The sequence below is a fragment of the Monodelphis domestica genome, chromosome 3 (genome assembly GCF_027887165.1).
Source record: "Monodelphis domestica isolate mMonDom1 chromosome 3, mMonDom1.pri, whole genome shotgun sequence".
Taxonomy (NCBI): domain Eukaryota; kingdom Metazoa; phylum Chordata; class Mammalia; order Didelphimorphia; family Didelphidae; genus Monodelphis; species Monodelphis domestica.
In genome coordinates, this window is record NC_077229.1 from 303091739 (window position 1) to 303113389 (window position 21651).

General features: G+C 38.0%; 1 protein-coding gene across 1 annotated transcript in view; it reads left to right on the plus strand.

The window, feature by feature from the left end:
- The window catches only part of XKR4 (XK related 4), a 538913-nt gene extending 517483 nt beyond the window's left edge, over window positions 1-21430 (plus strand). The window contains exon 4 of the mRNA XM_001368557.4: window positions 15410-21430. Within this exon, the coding sequence (XP_001368594.3) occupies window positions 15410-16356 (947 nt within the window). The 3' untranslated portion in view covers window positions 16357-21430. The remainder of the gene's footprint in view (window positions 1-15409) is intronic.
- The last annotated feature ends 221 nt before the right edge of the window (window positions 21431-21651 follow it).

The following is a 21651-nucleotide window of genomic DNA, read 5'->3' on the forward strand; positions in this document are numbered from 1 at the left end:
CTCAGTAGATTGAAAGGCAGGCCTAGAGACAGGAGGTCCTAGGTTCAAATCTGGCCTCAGACACTTCCCAGCTGTGTGACCCTGGGCAAATCACTTGACCCCCATTGCTTAGCCCTAACCACTCTTCTGCCTTAGAACCAATACACAGTATTCATTCCAAGACAGAAGGTAAGGGATAAGGAAGAAAGAAAGAAAGAAAGAAAGAAAGAAAGAAAGAAAGAAAGAAAGAAAGAAAGAAAGAAAGAAAGAAAGAAAGAAAGAAAGAAAGAAAGAAAGAAAGAAAGAAAGAAAGAAAGAAAGAAAGAAAGAAAGAAAGAAAGAAAGAAAGAAAGAAAGAAAGAAAGAAAGAAAGAAAGAAAGAAAGAAAGAAAGAAAGAAAGAAAGAAAGAAAGAAAGAAAGAAAGAGAAAGAAAAAGGAAAGAAGGAAAGAAAAGAAAAAGCTCCCTCCTTATCTTTGACTCCTGGTCTCCCTGGCTTCCTTCAAGTCATAACTTAAATCTAACTTTTTTATAAGAAGTTTTCCCCATCCCACACTTAATTTCAGCATCTTTCCTTCATTGTTTAGCTCCAATTTATTCTGGATACAGTTGATTCATATACAGTTCTTTGTATGTTATCTCTACTATTAGACTGAGAGCTCTTTGAGAGCCAGAGACTAATTTTCTTTTTTTTCCTCTGGTGCTTAGCACAGTTCTAAGTACATTGTTGTTCAGTCATTCATTCATGTCCTACTCTTCATGACCCAATTGACCACAGCGCACCATGCCCTTCTGACTTTCACTAATATATTGGACCCCTTCTGACCTGAGGGGCTCATCTTCTGATGTCATATCTTTTAGTATTTAACACTGTCCATGGGGTTTTCTTAGCAAAGCTTCTGGAGTGGTTTGCCTTTTCCTTCTCCAGTGGATCTCCTTTCACCAAAATTCTCCACTATGACCTGTCCATCTTGGGTAATTTTACATGGCAGTTTCCTTGAATTATACAAGTCCCTCTGCCACAACAAGGCAATGATATAGAGGATAACTGAGCACATAGTAAGTGCTTAATAAATCTTTACTGACTCATTAAGGAATTGAAATTGCTCAACATTTTTGGGATTCATTTCAGTACAGAATTCCTCTCTACATCCATTGCCCCAACTGACCTTCCCTTAGAACCCTTAATATCAGCGATTTCCTAGTCTGGTAATATTGAGCTGAGAGCTACTTCTTCTTTGCTTCAAGTTTCTGGGGTCCATTGCTGTTCTATTCTCTCCACAACATGCTGATGGTGTCAGATATGAACTATTCTCTATTAGTTCTCTGCTGCTGCCATCTTCTGGTTCCTTGAAATTGTAGCTGTTATGTGGCTTTTCACATAAGGGAGGGGTTCATCAACTCTTTTTGTTCATAGCCTCAGGGGATATCTCAGATCTTTTGTTATTCAGACCCATAGCCAGTCAATCTTCACTAGGGGTCTTTTTAAGGATTTTGCTCCAGATTCAGCAGCCACTTTTAAAAATTCTGTTTCCTTTTTGAGTTAGAAGAAGAAAATTCATTTTAATTCTCATCATAATCCTTGGTACTCTACACTGTGCCCCTTCAGAGACCTTCACTTAGTAGGAATTAAAGAGAAAGGTGGAGATAGAAACTTCTGTCCTGCCTCCTGAATGTACCAAACATACTGCCATCACTGCAACTATGAATAACCAGAGTATAAAGTGTTGGACCTTTTCTGCAGCATGTTAAACATTGTGTAGCATATAAAATTGGACATCTTTCATATATTAATTTAGCCAAGAGAAAAAACATAAATATGGTGAAGATGTAAATAATCATCCTAGGAAGAAATATATTTTCTGATATGTTAAGTACAGTATTTAAGTTTTAAGTACAGTATTTAAGCAAATTAAATATTTGCTATTCTCACTTCCCTCCTTGGACTAGTGCAAATGAGTGATTCCATGAATAACAATCAATTAAATTCTAGAAACATTTATTAAATGTCTGTCAAGTGTAAAGAACCTTGTGATGTACTGGATTTTTTTCTTTTTTTAGATAAAAAAACAAAAACAGAGTCTTTGACTTCAAGTAAGTTACATTTTACTTGGCAGGAGAGAGGAAGATGAATGTACCATCCACATATACAAATATATGTGATATAAGGCAGGGAATGATGGGACAAAGAAAATATTCTAGGATAAACTGGCTTGAATAAGGGTTTAGGATTCCAGTAATGCTCTTTGTCCAAATTTTGGCTTCCTATGTGACCATATACAAATTACAAACTGTGTGATCTAAGTTTCCTTATATGTAAAATGAGGAGCTCAGACTAAATGACCTCTAAAGCCCCTTTCCAACTCTAAACTTTTGATCTTATAGGTGTAATTTGAGGTGCAAAATACTTTTGGCTGGAGCATTAGGACAAATTACACACAAGGTGGTGGTGTCTGAGTTAAGGAATAGATTAATTTTTGAAAAGCATATATTAAGAGAAAATGCCAAGAGAAATAACTAAATAAATGATGAATAATAGCTACTGTTTATATAGTACTTAAAATGTGGTAGGCACTACTACATGCTTTGCAAATATCATCTCATCTTATCCTCACAGCAATGCTGGAAGATAGGTGCTATCGTTATTCCTATTTTACAGTTGAGGAAACAGAGGCAAATAGAGATTAAGTGACTTGCCCAGGGCCACACAGCTAATAAGGATGTGAGACAGAATTTGAATATAGTTCTTCCTACCTGCAGGTCTGCTCTACCTACTGCACCACTTATCTGCTGCTGTCTCTTCACACATGAAGATGGAAAATGGTAGATTAAGTCAGAGAAAATAGATAAAAAAGTAGAGTGCTTAACTGATAGAGTCTAAATGCAGATTGAAGTATACCATTCTTCATTTTATTTCCTTCATTAATTTTTCTCTGGTATAAGGGATATGTCTTCTTTCACAACATGATGATCATGGAAATATGCATTATATGATAACACATGTAAAATCCATTACCTGACATCTGGAATGGGCAAAAGATTCCTTTTTGAAAGTTGATTGTGACCACAGTGCAAGAATTTAAGAGAAATGGTTTGATAGGAGCAGCAGTAGGTTACTTACCAAAATACCTAATGTCTGGTCCTGGTTTCTTTGCCAGTTACCTGTATAACTTTCCCTCTGAGCCTCAGTTTCCTCATCTGTAAGATATAGAGAATAGCTCTTGCCTCTGGTACTTGATGGGAGGGTCAAATGAGATCATTCTGGTAAAAATGCTTTGAATGGCCCTCCACAGATACACTGTCTGGAGCTTAAAAGTAAAGCCCCCTCTTTTTTCTCACATCGTCTGTGCCTTTTAGATGTGCTATTACAGTGTCAGTGATTGGAAAATTGTGGGTATTAATCCCAATTACCAATCTCAGCAGAGGAGAAAAGACTATGTTGTAAACCACAATTTTTCACCCTTTCTGGGTAGGAACTAATTTTCATTTTCTGGAAGCCTTGAAATTATATGGGAGAGTAGAAAAGTTGCCTGAAGTGAAGTCTCTGAACAGGGTAAATCCAAGGCATTGCCACCAGCTGTACCTCTCCTTTCTGATGGGAACCCCAACAAATCATCCAGAGGTGGGAAACAACAAGGGTTGAGATAATGAGGATCTGAAGAATCAAGAAACTTAGAAATCAACCTGGTTAAGTTACTGGTGAATCATGTGGCTGTCGGTCTGTGACTGCATGACTTTCATAGGCCTGGGAAAGAGTGGGCTCTTTTACAACTTCTCACCCAGTATAAGGCTGTTGTTCTAGTCAGGGAGGGGACAAGACAGAATGGCTCCCAGGATGTCCAAGAGTCTCCCCCTAAAACATCCAAGAGCCAGCCTTTCTTCATACTGAAGATAGTGCGGTGTCATGACAACAGTCCTGGATTTAGGATCCGAGGACCTGGGCTAGAACCTCAGCTCTCCTACTTACTACCTTTCTGATCTTCATCAAATCACTTAATTTCTTTGCTCTTCAGTGTCTGCCTTGGCATTATCAAGGACTTGATCACAAATCCGATCCCTCCTATCCCTAGATAGCCATGATTTCTCAGATTTGAAAGGAAAAGGTTTCAGGAGATAGTCAGGGGTATTTCAGAAGCATGTAAGTGGCAGGAACAGTGGACTAAAAGCTGGTCCTGAAGTCAGGAAGATCTAAATTCAAATCTAGCTTTGGACACATACTATGTGGCATGGTTACCTCAACTATAAAATGGGAATAATATAGCACCTACTTCCTGGAGTTGTTGTGAGGATCAAATTTAAAGCAATTAGCACAGTGCTAGAATATGGTAGGAACTTTATAAATGCATTTTCCCTTCCTTTCTTCTTGCAATTCTCTAGAAATTTCCAGGCTGTAGAATCTATAAAGTGGGGAAGTGGGGGAAGGGAACTATATGAGGCTATTCTTCTGCTTCATGACTAGGGCAGGTCCAGCTCATTCCATTTGTCTAAGAATCAAGGAATTAAAGGACTTGGTTCATTTCTCTGAACCACCTCTATAAAGAGAATTGGGCTATAAATCCCAAGAAGCTTTCTCTTAAGATTTCTGGGAATTCTTGTTTATACCAGGACTACAAGAAAATGATATGAGAACAGACTTTATTTCAGAGTATTTGGTGTCTCAAACTGAAGTGGCACTAATGTGGGGAAAGAGAAAGAGTCAGACAGAAGGAAAAGCAGAGATAAATAGAAAGAAGAGGAAAGAGGGAGAAACCACAGAAAGATATGCAAAATGAGTTTAAGTAACTAGCATGAGAGATAAGTAAATTAGGTAGCACCCTACAGTGATAATCTCAGGGGTAAAAACAACCAGGAATAATTTTTAATATGTTTAATAGCTACACTAGCTTCCAGGGACTGAAGGCCAAGCATGTTACTTTTCGCCCCTTCCCCCAGTGTTCTCCAAGTACCCTCGAGGGAATTTGTGAATACCTAGTATCTTCCATTTGCTCAAGATCCCACTGATTATGTTTCCCCAGTTTTAGGAGTCCCCTGAACTCTCAGCTCCATTTAGGTATTTCACTGTTTGACTAGCTTTTAGGACGGAATATTTACTTTACAGATATAGCTAGGGAAAGCTAGGTGGCTCACTAGATAGAGAACCAGGACCTCAGACACTAGCTGTGTGACCCTGAGCAAGTCATTTAACCCCATTTGCCTAGCCCTTACCATTCTTCTTCTTTGGAACTAATACTTAGTATTTAAAGTAAGACTTAAAAAAATATAGAGATTAAAGAAATATATGCTATCTCCCAAACTTCAAGGACAAAATCCACTATTTTCACTTCTTCAGTCTCTAGGGAGGGAAGGGAGATTAAGTTAACAGTTTAATTTATTTCCTATAAAGCATAATCTCAGCAAATTCCAAATCCTAAATCCTCCTTGAACCAAAGTCCCAAGAACCCTGTTTTCTTAGGGCTTCCCTGAGCAACAACTAGCCTAGAATCCTGCCTCCAACATCACCATGGTTCATGTTCCTGGGCCTAAGTCCCCCCACCAACCCTAACCCTAACCCCACCTACCCACCCCCTTTGCACTTGGAACTAAAAAGGACAAACTACACAGACCAAAACCTCAAACCCAATTCTTGCCCTCTCAGTTTGGGTTTTAAAGTGTTGGGGGGAAGGGTTGGACTGCATCCCCCAGCATGCCTCTGGGGTTCCTCCCTACTACTTCCTGGCATGGGATTGGTCTTCAATGGACCAATCCTATGCTAGGGAGGGGCCATGCCCTACTTCCAGATGTGGCATTGGTCTATATAAGGACCAATCCCATGCCTAGAAGGAAACTTTGGATCGAAATTGATTCAATGTTTAGAAAGTTAGTTAATTTCAGCCAGGGGAAACTCTGGTTGTTTTTTCTTTAATAAAGTTTTTTTTTTTTTTTAAGGATCAAAAGGGTAGAGTTCTTTTACCATTTTCATCAGGACCTGAAAGGGAGTGGGAGAGGGTAGCCTTTGTCCACCCCCAACCATGGCACCCATAGTATAAGTGAATAAAACCTTCACCCATAGATGCTGCCCCAAAATAGAGACAGTCTCGGTCTTGTAGTTTTAAAGATGTAGCTTGTTCCAGCTCTGCAGCCAATGGAAAGAGCTTGCTTTCAAACAATGTTGTAGGGGAAGACAGGACATCTTCAAGAGATAATCCCCGTCCCATCTCCCATACAAGTGCCCCCATCTTAGGTGATTTGGCCTTGTGCTGCAAAGCCCTACTACATAGAGTTTTATAAATTTATATATTCTTAAAAAAAAAAAAACCTTATCATCCACCTTAGAATTAATACTATGTATTGGTTCCAAGGCAGAAGAGCAATAAGAACTAGACAATGGGAGTTAAGTAACTTGCCCAGGGCCACATAGATAGGAAGTATCTGAGACCCCTTTTGAACCTGGGACCTCCCATCCTTAGACCTGGCTCTCCATCCAGGGAACCACACTGTTGTCCCAATTCATATATTTTTAATACTAGAAAAATGTTCTGCATCTTATTTAGGGGTGTATGTGTGTGTGTGTGTGTGTGTGTGTGAGAGAGAGAGAGAGAGAGAGAGAGAGAGAGAGAGAGAGAGAGAGAGAGAGAGAGAGAATCAAATTAGTTATTTCAATGAAGAATCAAAGTAGTACGTAGGGCTTATAATTTTTTTCACATAGTTTAATTGAGACATGACTTTTAATATAACCTAGATTTCAAGCCTGGAACATTTTGAATAAGCATCTCTTAATTGGTAAAGAAAACAATATCTTTATATTATATGCCTTGGTAATAGAGTGAAGTTGATAAAAAAAAAAAAACCATTCATTCTTGAAGAGAGACACACATAGTTCCATACTCTCTTTGGGGAATTACCCACAGAAAAAGAAGGGAAAAAACAGACTTTGGGAAGCAGCAGAAATGGGAAGGAATATGCTGCCTCAACATATCCCACATTTTTAGCCTTTCTCTTCAGATGCTTTAGGGAATTTCCTCTTGGATGGGATCAGGGACTCTTTCTTAATTAAGCAAGATCTTATCTTTTTTCTATTTGAAGAGTCCATTCACTCTTGTGCATTTTCTGAGATGCTTTAATTGGTAGTATTCATATTTCTATTTACTATCTGGTTGAGTAACTGAATTTGCTCATAATTCATTATTTATGGTATTCTTTTATGGAACTAGCATTTGATGGAAATTAATCAACCCTGCAAGTGTAAACTTGGGTTACCCTTCCCTGTTTTTAAGAGGTAGAGACCAAAAAATCAATTTGAACTTAAAAATATTGCCCCTAGGCCAGAAATATTTAGGGGAGGGGAACAGATAAATAGAATTATAGTCAGGTACCTCTCTCTCAGAGGTAACAGAGAACCTAGCCTTATGGCCCTTTTTCTTGCTCCCCCCTAGGCAGGAATCAAAGTCTCCATTGATTGAAGTGGACAAAATTCCAGAAATATCTTTACATCCCTCCTCAAAGACTGTTTTTAAACAATTCCTTTAAATAAGTATATATGTATATAAGTATACATACACATGTGGGTATACATTCATCCACATATATATGTATGTGTATCTATCTAAGACAAACAAATGGGTTGTCCTAGTACTGAAAAGAAATAAGTAAGAAAGAGACAGATTAAGAGAGAGACAGAGACAAAGAGATAGTCAGCGACAGACAGACAGAGGAAGAGAAAGGGAAAGACAGACAGAAATAGAGCTAGACAGAGACAGAAAAAGAGAGACAGAGACAGACAAAGAGAGCGACAGAAAGACAGAGAGAGAGAGAGACTACATCTTTAAACTGTTAGTGAACCCCTCATTTTCCATTGTTTACTTGTGTTATGGGCTTCAGAGGATTGCCACCATTCATCTTTATCTCTGAATTAGAAAGTAGCCCACAACCCTTCAATTATGCTTTATCCTTAAATCTTCAGATTGTCTGCTACAAAAAGGACAGCTACAACTGCCTTCCTGAGAGCAATTATTCTCTGGGTTTTAGAGACAGTGACCAAGGCAATATTCAGGTCCAGTGCATGGGCTGACCATTTCTCACTCTTGACCCAGGTGTTTTCAGTTGGTAGAAAAGCCTCCAGGAACATTTTTCTTTCACAAGCCTTTCATTTCATGCTCTTGCTAGCCCTTTATACAAGAGAAGGGAAAAAAAAACTCCTGGACCCATAGAGACTGAAAATACTGTCAGACCACCTCTATTGTCATTGAATTGTTTTATTCAAAGTCAGATAAATTGTTCAGGCTGTGCTGTGGTGGGAAAGCAGGGGCCCACAGATCAGTAGGATACCATAGGGCAATTAATATAACACATCAGAGAGCCATTTTTGTCTGTGAATGCGGGCATTCTGAAGGCTTGGCTACATGGCATCTCAGTCAGGCTGCCAGCAAAGCCCCCTTCTCAGAGCTGCGGCATCTAATCTGGAAATGCATGTTGTCTCATCTCAAGCAAAATGAACAGCTTTCATCTTCCCCTGTGTGGGAGAAAGCAAACAGGGCCCCCTTTGCATTTTTATCAAGGGGAAGTCCCCTTCCATTTCTTTGGGGGCATTGAAAGAACATAAAGCAGACAGGGAGAAGGCTATCAGACATTGTCACAGACAGGCACCTCCTTCAGGAAAGTGGACAACAATGTTGTAGTCAAGACTGCCTTTGACCACAGCAAGAGTTGGGGGTTGGCACTTGGCAAACCTGGACTCTAATCCGGGCTCCAATGGGTCTTGGGCAAATCACATAACCTCTCAGATGTCTGTTTCCTCAACTGTAAAATCAGAATCGGTCTAGGTGCTCTCCCAGGGACCTTTTAGTGCTAAAAGTCTACAAAATTATCTTTTTATGGGAGCAAGTCTGTGGAGGTATGGACAAGGGTGGGAGATGGGTCATTCCTACAGCTTGGTTAGTGTTTAGAAATGCTTTAACAATGTTGGTGGGGCAGGGAAGCGGGTTCTATCTGTCTATGTATGTCTATTTATCTGTTATGAAAAGCAATGATGAAAAAAACAAAAATGGTCCCGGAAAACCTTAGAGTCAAATATTGTACGATCAGATTCTATTACTAACCATTTAAAAAATAATTTTCTTTGATTTCTCTAGTTTAAAAAGTAGTCAAGTTAAGACAGTCTATTTGAATTGGGTAGAATTGACAGGAGAGTTTATATATTGACCATTTTAAAAATATTTATTAAATACTTAAGTTCCAGGCCCTATACTCAGTGCTGGAAAATCAAAACAAAAGCAAACAGACCCTCCTTTCAAAGAGGTCACTCACTAATGCTGGAGACAAAAATGTGATAACTAGATACACACAAGATGTATACAGAGTAGAAAGGAAACATACTAGTCAGAAATTGTGTTGTACACAACAATCACAAAGACTGGGACTAAACTTGACCACAGGGCAGCTAAAAAGCACAGTCAATATAGCACTGGGATTGCAATCAGGAAGGCTTATCTTCATGAATTCAAATCCAGTCTCAGATACTTATTATCTGTATGACCCTGGGCAAGTCCCTTCTCCCTGTTTGCCTTAGTTTCTCTTCTGTAAAATGAACTAGAGAGAGAAATGGAAAACCACTCCAGTATCTTTGCCAAGAAATCCCTAAATGAGGTCATGAAGAGTCAGACAGAATTGAAAAGAGTGAATAAGCCTGACAAATGCTGTGATGCCACATTCAAAAAGACTGATAGGGATCCCAGCATGTTAAATGAAAACTTCCCTGAGGCTGTATCTTAGAACAGTCCCACTTTAGATAGTGTAGCTGACTTCCTTATTTGGGATTTGAGCTCCTTTAAGTGTCATAGTTTTGTAAGAGAGAAGAATAAGCAATTCATGGACTCTACTAAAATACTCCTTAGGAATCTGTAATAATCACCATTTCCTTGGATCCATTTTAATTCCATTTAAATTTGAAATTCATGATATGAACTCTCATGGTTCCTGTTACTCAAATGGTTATTTTTTAAGAGAAATGGTAAAATTACAATGCATTTCCAAAACAAAATCTTAAGAGTTTTAGTTCCATATTGTATTTAAAGTACTAGTTCACTTAAAAGTTACATAAGATTAAGTTCACCTCAAAGGAAAAAGGGATAGATATATGTAGACATCATTATTGTGATGCGTTTATGTGAGCAAAATCAGCAACTTGTTAAAAATTAAGAGGATAATACCTGTGATTTTATTAGTATGGGAATTATGGAAATTCCCTCCACCAATGAACATCTACAACTTTTTCTCTAACATATACTTTGGGGTTGTTTCCTAGGTCAGTAAGGGAACAAATGACTTGTCCCTAGTCATTCAGCTAGTATGAGCCAGCGGTAAGAAAATCCCCCATCTTTCTGCTTCCAAAACCAACTTTCTATTCACTGTATCACACATATGTATAAAACATGCTAATTGCTGTGTTGCTGTTCAGTCATTGCAGTTGTATCCAACTCTTCATGACCCCATTTAGGGTTTTCTTGACAAGGATATTGGAGGAATTTGCCATTTCCTTCCCCAGTTCATTTTATAGACAAGGAAAGGAAGCCAGAGTGAAGTGGTTTGCCCAGTGTCACACAGCTAGTAAATGTCTGAGGCTAGATTTGAAATCAGGAAGATGAGTCTACCTGACTTCAAGCCCAGGACTCTATCCATCATGCCACCTATTCTGGTCAACTTGCTAATATACATCAATAATTAGTGACTGTATGTATTCAACATAGTAAGAGGTAGTCGGGTGTAGCAAACAGAAAGAAGGTCTTGGAACCAAGAAGATGGAGAAGATGGCAACTCGGGTCCTGCCTCTGACACATTCTAGCTACCCCACCATGTACTAGTCTAATTGAACCCTCAGGGTACCAGTCAACTATCTAAGACTCATTTCAGAAGGCTCTTCAGACTGCATTAGTAGAGGGAATTTATGCACCAGAAATCCAGGCACTGATGAAATCACAGTTATAGACCCACTCTCCTCTGCATTCCATTTTTTTATAATGTCTATTTAAATATCCTTAATTGCAATTTAACATACCAAAAGAGTTGTAACTTTTTTCTTTTTGAGAACTCATAGGAAAAAAAAGAGTAAATACAAGCAATATTTTCCCTTTTCCCACAAAACACTCTAGATGTCCTATCAGAATAGTATGCATGAATTTTGTTTTTTCCATCTATCAGATTTAAGGGAAGATAATAATCTGCCAATTTGTGAATAATAGTACATTTGTTATCACACTACATAGGTATCCAGGCTGAAATGAATCTGAAAATAACAAGTATTTATGTATTCCATTTGGAGTACTATGTTACTTCTTAGAGATGATATAAAGTTTAGATGTGACATAGTCTCAACCCTCATTCAATTTACAGTGTTTAAAGTGCTGGGTCTGGAGTCAGAGAGATTCAACTTCCTGAGTTCAAATCTGCCCTCAGACATTTACAAGCTATGTGATCCTGGGCAAGTCACTTGACCTCATTTGCCTCAGTTTCCTCAACTGTAAAATGAGCTGGAGTAGGAAATGGCAAGAAAATCTTGGATGAGGGTCAGAAAGAGTCAAATAAAGACCAAAAAGACTGAACAACAATAATACTGGTTGCTATAATATATAATATTATCTAAGTGCATTAGAGATCTACAACCAAATTGTTTTATGATATCTGAGGGAAAAGATCATTGCCATCACAAGGCAGGGGTAGGGGTGGGAAGTAAATAGGACTGGGCAAGCATCAAGGAGGAGATAACGTTTGAACTGGATTTTAATTAATTTCTATTTTATTTTTCCCACCAATTACATGTAAAAACAGTTTCTAAAAGTTTGCAAAGAATAAGTCTCAAGTTCTCTCCTTCCTTTCCTTCCTCCCCCTAATTTCCCACCCCCTTGAAATGGTAAGCAATCTCATATAGATTTTACAGGCACAGTCATGTAAAACATTTCCCCACATAAATCCTTTTGTGGGAAGAAGCTCAAATAGAAAATAAATTAAGAAAGTAAAAAAAGTTTGCTTTGGTCTGGATTCAGACTCGGTTCTTTTTCTCTGGAAGTAGATGGCATTTTTTATCAGCAGTCCTTTGGGAAGTTTTGGAGTATTGTATTTCTGAGAATAATTGTTATTCACAGTTGTTCATTGTAAAGTATTCCTGTCACTATAGAGTGTTCTCCTGGTTTTACTTATTTCGCTCTGCTTCCTTGAACTCGGTTTTAAAGGATAGGCTGGAATTTAATAGCCACAGAGATAGGGGAGTGCAGAATATGTTTTAGGGGGTCATCAAAGAGCAATTCAGCTTGACCTAAGCATAGAGTACAAGGAAGGGACTAATAAGGCAGGAAAGCTAAGATAATACAGAACTAAAGGGTTAACTTTTTTGAGCAATAGAAAGTAGTTAACTATGCTCCAACTAATAATATTTACCCCACATCTTTGAATTCTTCAATGACATTTAAACAAAATGCATTACTCTCTGTCCTTTAACCTTTCTCTCAATTGTGCTTCATCTAAGCACATTCATCTTCTGGTCCAGTGGATAGAGCAGTGGATCCAGCATCAGCAAGGCTTCTGTTCAAAACCAGACATTTACTAATTATATGACCTTTGACAAGTCACTTAACTTTGCTGAGCATCAGTTTCCCTGCCTGCAAAAATGGAATAATATTTGTATCTCTCCCACAAAATTGTTAGGAAGATCAGATGAAAAAGTGAATGCTCACTTATTTTGCATAATGACCTGCAATTCTCAGTGCATTATATGAATGTAAGCCACTGTTATGTTTTACTTATTTCTTTTTCCTTATCACTTTTCTCCACTTCCTGCCCTCTTTGCTCTACTTTTAATTTTCCTCCCAGTTTCTCTTCTTTTTTATTTTTTTTATATTTGAGCATATTTTATAAAAGCTTTGGATATTTTCCCCCTTCTAAAATTAAATTACATCTAACAGCCTCCCTATTTTGTGTACTACACTTTGACTGAAAGGTTGACCTATAATTTTTTCTTTAAAGTATGTGAAATGCAGTATTGAATGATTTTGCATTTGATAGAAAGAAACTGAAGGTCATGGTATAGGATTTTGTGCAGGGGGTAGGGGAGAGGAAAATGGACTTGTTAGGAATGGATTTGGGGAGATGCTACTGGAAAACATTTCCTTTGTCAGTAATTGTTATTTAGGAATTTAGTTTACTCAAAATTTCCAAGTAAAAGAAGAATTGCTTGGGTATTTTTTTCTCTCCCTCTGAAATACCATGATTCTCACAAGAACCATTTATTTTAAAATTCATTTGTTAAGGATTACAGGAAACAACTTTTCAGTATCTAGGGTTTTTTTTTTTAAAGCCTTCATTCCATCATGAGGTATAGAAGATGTCACAAAGTATTGCTGCTATTTGTGAAAAAGAGGGATGGATTGTAACTCCTATGAAGCTCAGACCTGGTGATGCTCAAAATCTGATTTCAGAACTGAGTAACTGCATCTATAAGGTAAACTATAAGGCCTCTTGCCATTAAAGGAACCAAGCTAGGATTTTTTTTTAAAAGAACCATTTCCTGTAATATCACATATTTGGAATCAAAGTGGTCAGTGAGGTAGTAGTAAAGTTTCTAATGAAAAATCCATTGAATTAAATATTGGCATGACCAGCAGTGATCAACAAATATGATGATGGACAAGAAAAGAGGAATATACCAGGTATAATGATGCTAAGTGAGGAATATATAAAGAATTGTTTAAAATTGTTAAAGAACACCTTTTCTTTTAAAAAAAAAACCCTTTTCTTCCATCTTAGAATTGGTACTATATATTGTTTCCAAGGCAAGGATTAGGACATGGGGGTTAAGTGACTTGCCCAGGGTCATACAACTAGGAAGTATCTGAATCCCATCTCTAAGCCTGGCTTTTCATCACTAAGTCAGCTAGCTGCCCCAAAACTCATATTCTAATGGAGAAAACAATCTGCAAATAACCAGGTCTTGCAAGATATAGACCCAGGAGATGGAAGGTAATGTCAGAAAGAAGACACTAGTGGCAGAAGGAGTGGGGGGTCAGGAAAAGGACCATTAGAAAAGACCTTCTGCAGAAGGTGGGGACAGTCAATGCAAAGGCAAGGAGATAAGACATGACATATATAGAAAAGTAAAGGACTAGACTTTCCACTCCAGCTGGATCCTGAAGTGCTTATTGGTGGTGGCTTTCAGTCACTTCAGTTGTATCTGAATCATTGTGACCACATTTGGAGTTTTCTTGGCAAAGAGATTGGAGTTTTCTGCCATTTCCTTCTCCAGTCAATTTTACAGATGAGGAAACTGAGGCAAACAGGGGAAGTGACTTGTCCAGAGTCACACAGTTAGTGTATAGAGTATATGAAGCTAGATTTGAACTCAGATCTTCCTGACTCCAGGTCTGGCACTTCCTTGTACTATCTAGCTAGAGAACGTGGAGAAGAGTAAAGTATAAGAAGGCTGAAAAGGTTGGAAGAGGCCATTTTTTAAAAACCCTTACCTTCAGTCATGGAGTCAATACTGTGTATTGGCTCCAATGCAGAAGAGTGGTAAAGGCTAGGCAATAGGGGTCAAGTGACCTGCCCAGGGTCACATAGCTGGAAAGTGTCTGAGGCCAGATTTGAACCTAGGACCTCCCATTTCTAGGCCTGACTCTCAATCCACTGAGCCACCCAGCTGTCCCCAGGAAGAGGCCATTTTATGAAAACCTTTAAATAAAACACACAGAAATCTTCATATTTGGTACTTTAGGTAAGTGGGAGCCATTGGAGTTGATTAATTAGAGGACTGACATGTTCAGACCTAGACTTTAGGAAGATCACTCTAGAAACTGAATGCAGTATAGCTTAGAAAAGGGAGAGAAAATGTAATTCCCTTCATACCCACTTTATGTTATATAGATTCTACTCTGTTGGCATTTTTCTTTAGGATCAAATAAGCTAACTTATGTCGTGTTTTCTGAACCTTAAAAAGGCTAAAGAAATGCTAGATATTTTTATTAATAGCCTTCTGGACAGAAATACAAATCCTCTACAATCTGGTCCCAGTTTTGCTTCCAGGATAATTTCATATTGTTTTTTTCCTTGTCCTCTATCCTCTAGTCGCCTGGACTGCTCTCCATCCCCCTTAAAGCACACCCTGCACTCTTACCTAATTCTTTATTCCAGTTGTTCCCTATGCCTGGAATGTTCTCCCTCCTGTTCTTTTACAGCATTCTACTTCACGACACCTCTGGGAGATAGAAATGGAGAAAGAAGTTGCCATCAGTGTCCTGGAACAGCCAATGAGACAAGGGAGTCCACAAATCCCAGTTAGGCTGCAACGGTTTCAAATTCGACTGCCCAGATTCCAGTGCGCCATGCTTTTCAGGAGTCCTTGTTAACTCCCATCACTTGGTCCACCATCTATATCTTTCTTTCTCTAAATCACTTCCCTATTTGTTTTCCAGGTCTCACTGCCGCAGCCTCCCTCGTGTCCTTGGCTTGGGCATTGGCCTCCTACCAGAAAGCCCTGAGGGACTCGCGGGATGACAAGAAACCTATCAGCTACATGGCTGTCATTATCCAGTTTTGCTGGCACTTCTTCACCATCGCTGCCAGGGTCATCACCTTTGCCCTCTTTGCCTCCGTTTTCCAACTGTATTTTGGGATCTTCATCGTCCTTCACTGGTGCATCATGACCTTCTGGATCGTCCATTGTGAGACAGAATTCTGCATCACAAAATGGGAGGAGATCGTCTTCGACATGGTCGTTGGGATCATTTATATCTTTAGCTGGTTCAATGTCAAGGAAGGCAGGACACGATGCCGGCTCTTCATTTACTATTTTGTGATTCTTTTGGAAAATACCGCCTTGAGTGCCCTCTGGTACCTGTACAAGGCTCCCCAGATCGCAGATGCATTTGCCATACCAGCCCTGTGTGTGGTATTCAGCAGCTTTTTAACAGGCATTGTTTTTATGCTGATGTATTATGCCTTCTTTCACCCCAACGGACCCCGTTTTGGGCAGTCGCCAAGCTGTGCTTGTGAGGACCCGGTAGCAGCCTTCACGCTGCCCCCAGAAGTGGCCACAAGCACTCTAAGGTCCATTTCCAATAACCGCAGCGTCGCCAGCGATCGGGATCAGAAGTTCGCCGAGCGGGATGGGTGCGTGCCTGTCTTTCAGGTGAGACCCACTGCCCCCTCCACCCCGTCCTCCCGACCTCCAAGGATTGAAGAGTCAGTCATTAAAATTGACCTGTTCAGGAATAGATACCCAGCCTGGGAGAGACACGTGCTGGACAGAAGCCTACGGAAGGCCATCTTAGCTTTTGAATGTTCCCCGGCTCCTCCGAGGCTCCAGTACAAAGACGATGCTCTCATTCAGGAGCGGCTGGAGTACGAAACTACTTTATAGAACCCTGGAAGTCTGGAAGGAGCCATGACGTTACAGTCCAGATTAAGGGTTGACAGCAGGGCTGCGGCAATAACTCTACTCTGTTGTAGAATAGAGCAAGGAGCTGTAAAGATCTTAGTCTGGCTGTCATCATGATTATCATTTGATCCACAGGCTGCAGACTGGCGGCTGTAATACCCTTTTCAGAGAAGCAGCCCTCAAGAGTCTCAGTTCCTTCAGGTGGGGAGCAGATCCCCAGCTCTTGACTCCTTGTTCCTCTCAAACTCCTGCACAGAGCTTTCAATCAAAATGACAGGAGGACTCTGATGTGTACATGCTGCCTCCAAGTAACAGGGCATTTTATTGGGGTCGCCTGATCTTTGCATAAAGACATATTCAGTCATGATACATACAACACACACACACACACACACACACACATACACTCACCAATCTTCTGTCAAAATGGCTTAGGTGGTTTGTCAATATAAAGCTCTGTTTCCCACAGGAACAAAAATGGGAAAACATTTCCTCGAGACTCCAGAAAGAATCATGTTGTTGTTGTTATTTTTTTTAATTGGTAAATATTTTCTCATTTGGAAAAAAAAATATACCATGAGTGACAGCCTACCATTGGACAGCTAATGAAAGTGCACTTGAACAAGTGTTAATATTGATGGAATGGTTAGTTTTCTATGAAATTCAGGATTTATTTTCATTGAGATTTTCAGTTGACAGCATCCTTTTTGACAGAAATCCTATGCAGCACATTTATGGCTTTCAACAAGACCAAGGAGCTCTAAGAACTTAGTGATGTAAATTAAATGATAATCATGATTCAGTATTTAATTGCAAAAAAAAAAATAAAAAGAGTGAGAGAGAGAGAATAAAAAGGAAGGGGAAAATGGCAAATCAAAACACGAGTTTTCCAGGCTTCTGGAGACCACGTTTTTGCATTGTAAGGGGACAAGCATCTGGAGATTAAAATGCTGTAAATTGAATTTGTTACGGGACGCAGAATGCATGGCTCTGTGTGTGAATGTATGCAGGTGCAGTGCGATGAGAGTACGTGACATGCCATACCTTTCTAGTGCCAAACATTGTCGAACTACAAGATTGATAGTGATACCCAAGAGACAGAACCCGGGTAGCACGAGCCCTACGGAAAGCAGGAAGCAAGGAAGAACGATCAAGTTCTCCAACGTGTACAGACAGTTTGGTTTATTTTCTCCCCCAACCCAAGTTGAAAATGATGTGTCTTTTAGAGGCTTTGGGCCACTCCTTAGTAAGTATGAGCAGACAAAACCAATGAAATAAGTGATAGGGAAAGCCCTTTCGAACTTCTGGAAGGCTTATCTCTTTATCTAGCTAACAAGTTGTTTGAATTGTTTGTACAAAAAAAAATAAGATTCTGGGTTTTAAATACCTCCCTACAGCAAGTAAATGTTCTCCTTTTTTTTCTGTTGGAAATGTCCTCCCTCATGGTGCTTTTGGTTGCATTAAAGGTGCAGGTCAAATTTTAATAGTATTTTTTTTTATAGCTGGTGCAGAGTGGAATAACTCATGGATTATTTCGATATTTTTGTAATGAAAAAAAATGTATGTTACATATAGATGATGTTTCCTTTTTATAGACCTGAACTCTTTTAAAGCATCCCATGCTCTTTAGTTATTTGGGAAGTTAGAAAAGGATCCACATGTCCCATTAGCCTACTCTCCAGATTGAGAAAAAAAAAAATGTATTTGTCCTGTAAGGTCACCTTGCTTTGTAGCACTGGAGTTCCAAGAGTGTGGCTATGGGTTTTATTCAAACATCAGGTTAAGAAAAAATCAGAATCTTACTAAAAATCATTGCCAAGACCTAGAAACTTTCCAAAAAAACATTTTTATGGCTCTTCCCATCCAGTTCATAAATTTAGAGTTAGAAGGAATCTTATAAGTCATGTACTCAAATGTCTTTTATAGATGAGGAAATGAAGGAGCAGAAAAGTGAAGTGATTTACCCAAGGTCAGACAGATAACAAGCAGTGACCCAAGATCTGAACACTGGTGATCTTCAGTCTACAAAAAAGGAGACCATAGCAGAAAATGTGTTAATTTTCAATGTTCATATTTCATTTTAATTGGTCTGACTAATTTGAATTCAACTAAAGTAATTGGTTAAATTGCTTTAAAAAAAACAGTCTCATTAGTTTGATTTATCTAGGCGTTTGATTGAAAATATTTTTAAAGTGACAAAATCAGTTATGCATGTAACTTCAATCTATCCTTCGTCAAACACTGGTAATCAATATTTTAACCTTTTCCAATAGGTATGTAATACAGTGACTGTTATTCCTACAATGATACTTACAAAAGTGAAAGGGTTCCTACTAGACCAGGGTTTTTTGTATTCCACCCAAAAGCCATTTTTAATAATAAACAATTTTTATCAATAAAACTTCATCCTTTCCTAGTACTACAAGACCTGTTCCTCCAAGAATGAGATCTGCTGAGAAGTAATTACATGTGTAGGCGTGATGAGACAACTGGACTTACCAAGAAAAATCTAGGAAGATACTGCTTTCCAGTAGCCATTACACATTTATGGATAAATGTTCCACCCCAGCCAGTCATTTCTAGAATATTTTAATATAGAATTAGCATTTCAGCAAATATATGCCCTCTGGGTGTTTCAAACACTAACTTACACTGTGAGTAAATTCATCTTGAAGAAATATGAGTCACAAATGTTGTTTTTCCACCCAAAACACAAAACTAATAATTCTTAAGAATTCAGAATTTTAATCCAATTGAATCTGCTATATCTTTGATGTCATGAACAAATGTCATGATTGTGTTTATCGTCACAGACCACAACAGAAAACAATAATTTCTTAATCAAATAATCAAAGGGGAAAAGGAGCATAAATCTGGTGTGGGAAGGGACCCCAAAGACCATCTCATCCAACACTATTTTATAGTTGAGGAAACTGAGGTCTAAGGAGTTTAAGTGACTTGCCCAAAGTCACAAAAATAGTGTCACAGGTGACTCTCAGCAGACTCATTCCTTACCCACTGATTTTCCTGAACAATGTTGCTATTAAAAAATAATATTATATAATGAGAAAATGATAGATTGGTTAGGTGAAGAAGCTATAGTCACAGAAAAAAAGATGTTTTTTCAAGGAATAGTAAATATGATGTGTTCTCTGTTTTCCATCATGGTTTGAGAACAGGATGTCCTATTCTAATTATAAATATTCTAAATATAAACCTATATCATTATTATTATGATTAAAAGTTACCATAATATTAATTATATTATTATGGCAATTAATAGTTACCTTGTGTTTCACATTGCTCATTTTTGAATATTTCAAATATAACAATATAATTAAGGTTAAAACTATATAGAATGTAATTTAATCTTTTTGACATGATTCAGAAAACATACAGAGTTCAGGGTCTTTATTATAAAAAGCAGTCATTGATATAGAAATGTTAATTCATAGAATGCTGGATAACAGAGAGTATACTGTATCAGGGTTTAAAGAGACCTTTGTCAAAATATAAAATATGATTTGTGTAATTATATCTCTTTTTGATAATTAGTTTTTGGTCTTCTAGTAATTCCTAAAAGAAAATTCTGTAAAATCCTGGAAGGGGGTAACATGTAATGTATAAGGGGAGTGACGTGAACAATAGTTTAGAAGCACCTGGAAAGTTGGTATCTTTATTAATGATCTCTAAGCTCCTAATGCTTTGGGCTCACCTTGATTTCTATGTTATCATCAAAGGAGGGTTCCACAAGTGCTCACTTACAAAAGATGATGAAATACTCTGATGAAATATTGTTATAAAGGTGTGCTTTATTGATGAAATGAAACATATTCATTCCTAATTCAAAAAGCAATGACCACATACCAACTCTTGATTCTGGCCAAAAGTTTATCAACTTCAATGAAGAAATAGAAAGTTCCACCTCCAAATGTTGAGTCCCCAAAATGATAGTGTTCTTGAAACCATCTTTATACATTGTGATTGGTCACTAACATGGAATGTCTAATATGACTCTCTAGGCATTCAGTGAATATTTGTCATTGACAATGCTATTCAGCTACTATATGAAATAAATGTTTTCCAGCTTGCTATAAGTATTGAGTTCAAATGTTGGTAAAGCAAACATAAAACAAAAAATTCTTACTGTATTAGACCTATTGTCATTATTGAAAAATTTATACCAATATCTTAAGTTTAGTGATAATTACCTCACCACAAGTTTCCCAAAAGAATAGTCACTCACAGTACTGAACCATTTCAAATGAAGGGGGAAATGTAAACTCAATGATCGCCTTTAAAACAGAAAAAAAAAATCTTTCATAAATAATGGAGAGGAAAGGTATAAAACGTACAGCACACTTTAAAGCTTATAACCTCAAATGCGTTTCACTTCTTTCTTTTAATTGATGCTATTTTCATTCAGAAACGCATGTCCTTGATCCTCTCCCCTTTTTCTTTTTTGACTTTAACCCCAAAATGCAATCCTCGGGTATGCTTCACAATTGTCATGAACTGGAGATGCCCAGAGCCAGCAGAGAAATGTTTTGCTTGTGTGGGTTTTATCAGAAGTCTCTTGAAGGAGTGCATCCTTTAAAAAGCTATATTCCATTCTCGGCAGGTACAAGAAAGATTTCTCTGAAGAGAGAGTTGTGGGAAGAAAATCTCATGTACTCCTAAACTGGAACTTTCAGGGCCTGGCTGATTGTTTTGAATTATGCCCCCACATATAAGTGTCTCACTGTTTTGTAAGGAAATGTCAATGTTTATGTTTATATCAGAATTTTGGGGGCTTTTCTAGTAAAGGATCTTCTTATAATATGCTATCATATCATAATATATGTGTTTTAAATGTATCTTCCAAATGCTTTTTTTTTTTACCATTTCTATATAAAGTTTTGGTATTTTTCGATCTGTATGGAAAATTCCTTAAAAACCCTTTAAAACAATATAACTTGATTCTTTCCTTCAGAGAGGTAATTTAGAGCAGTGTTGTCAATTACAAATGAATTTCTTTGGGTTTAATATTAACTTTAAAAACCACATGTAAACATTATATTGTATTTTGTATTTTTTTTAAACGTTTCCCAATTATATTTCAATTTGGTTTCAGGGACAATGAGGAGGTGCCATGAATTTGACAACTACCTACATGATATTTATGATACAGAATGATCACAGCTAGGACACTTATTTCTACCATTTTAATGATAGATGCAAGTTGTCAAACTTTCAATTCAGTGACAACTATGATTCTACTTATAACGATAGCAAGAA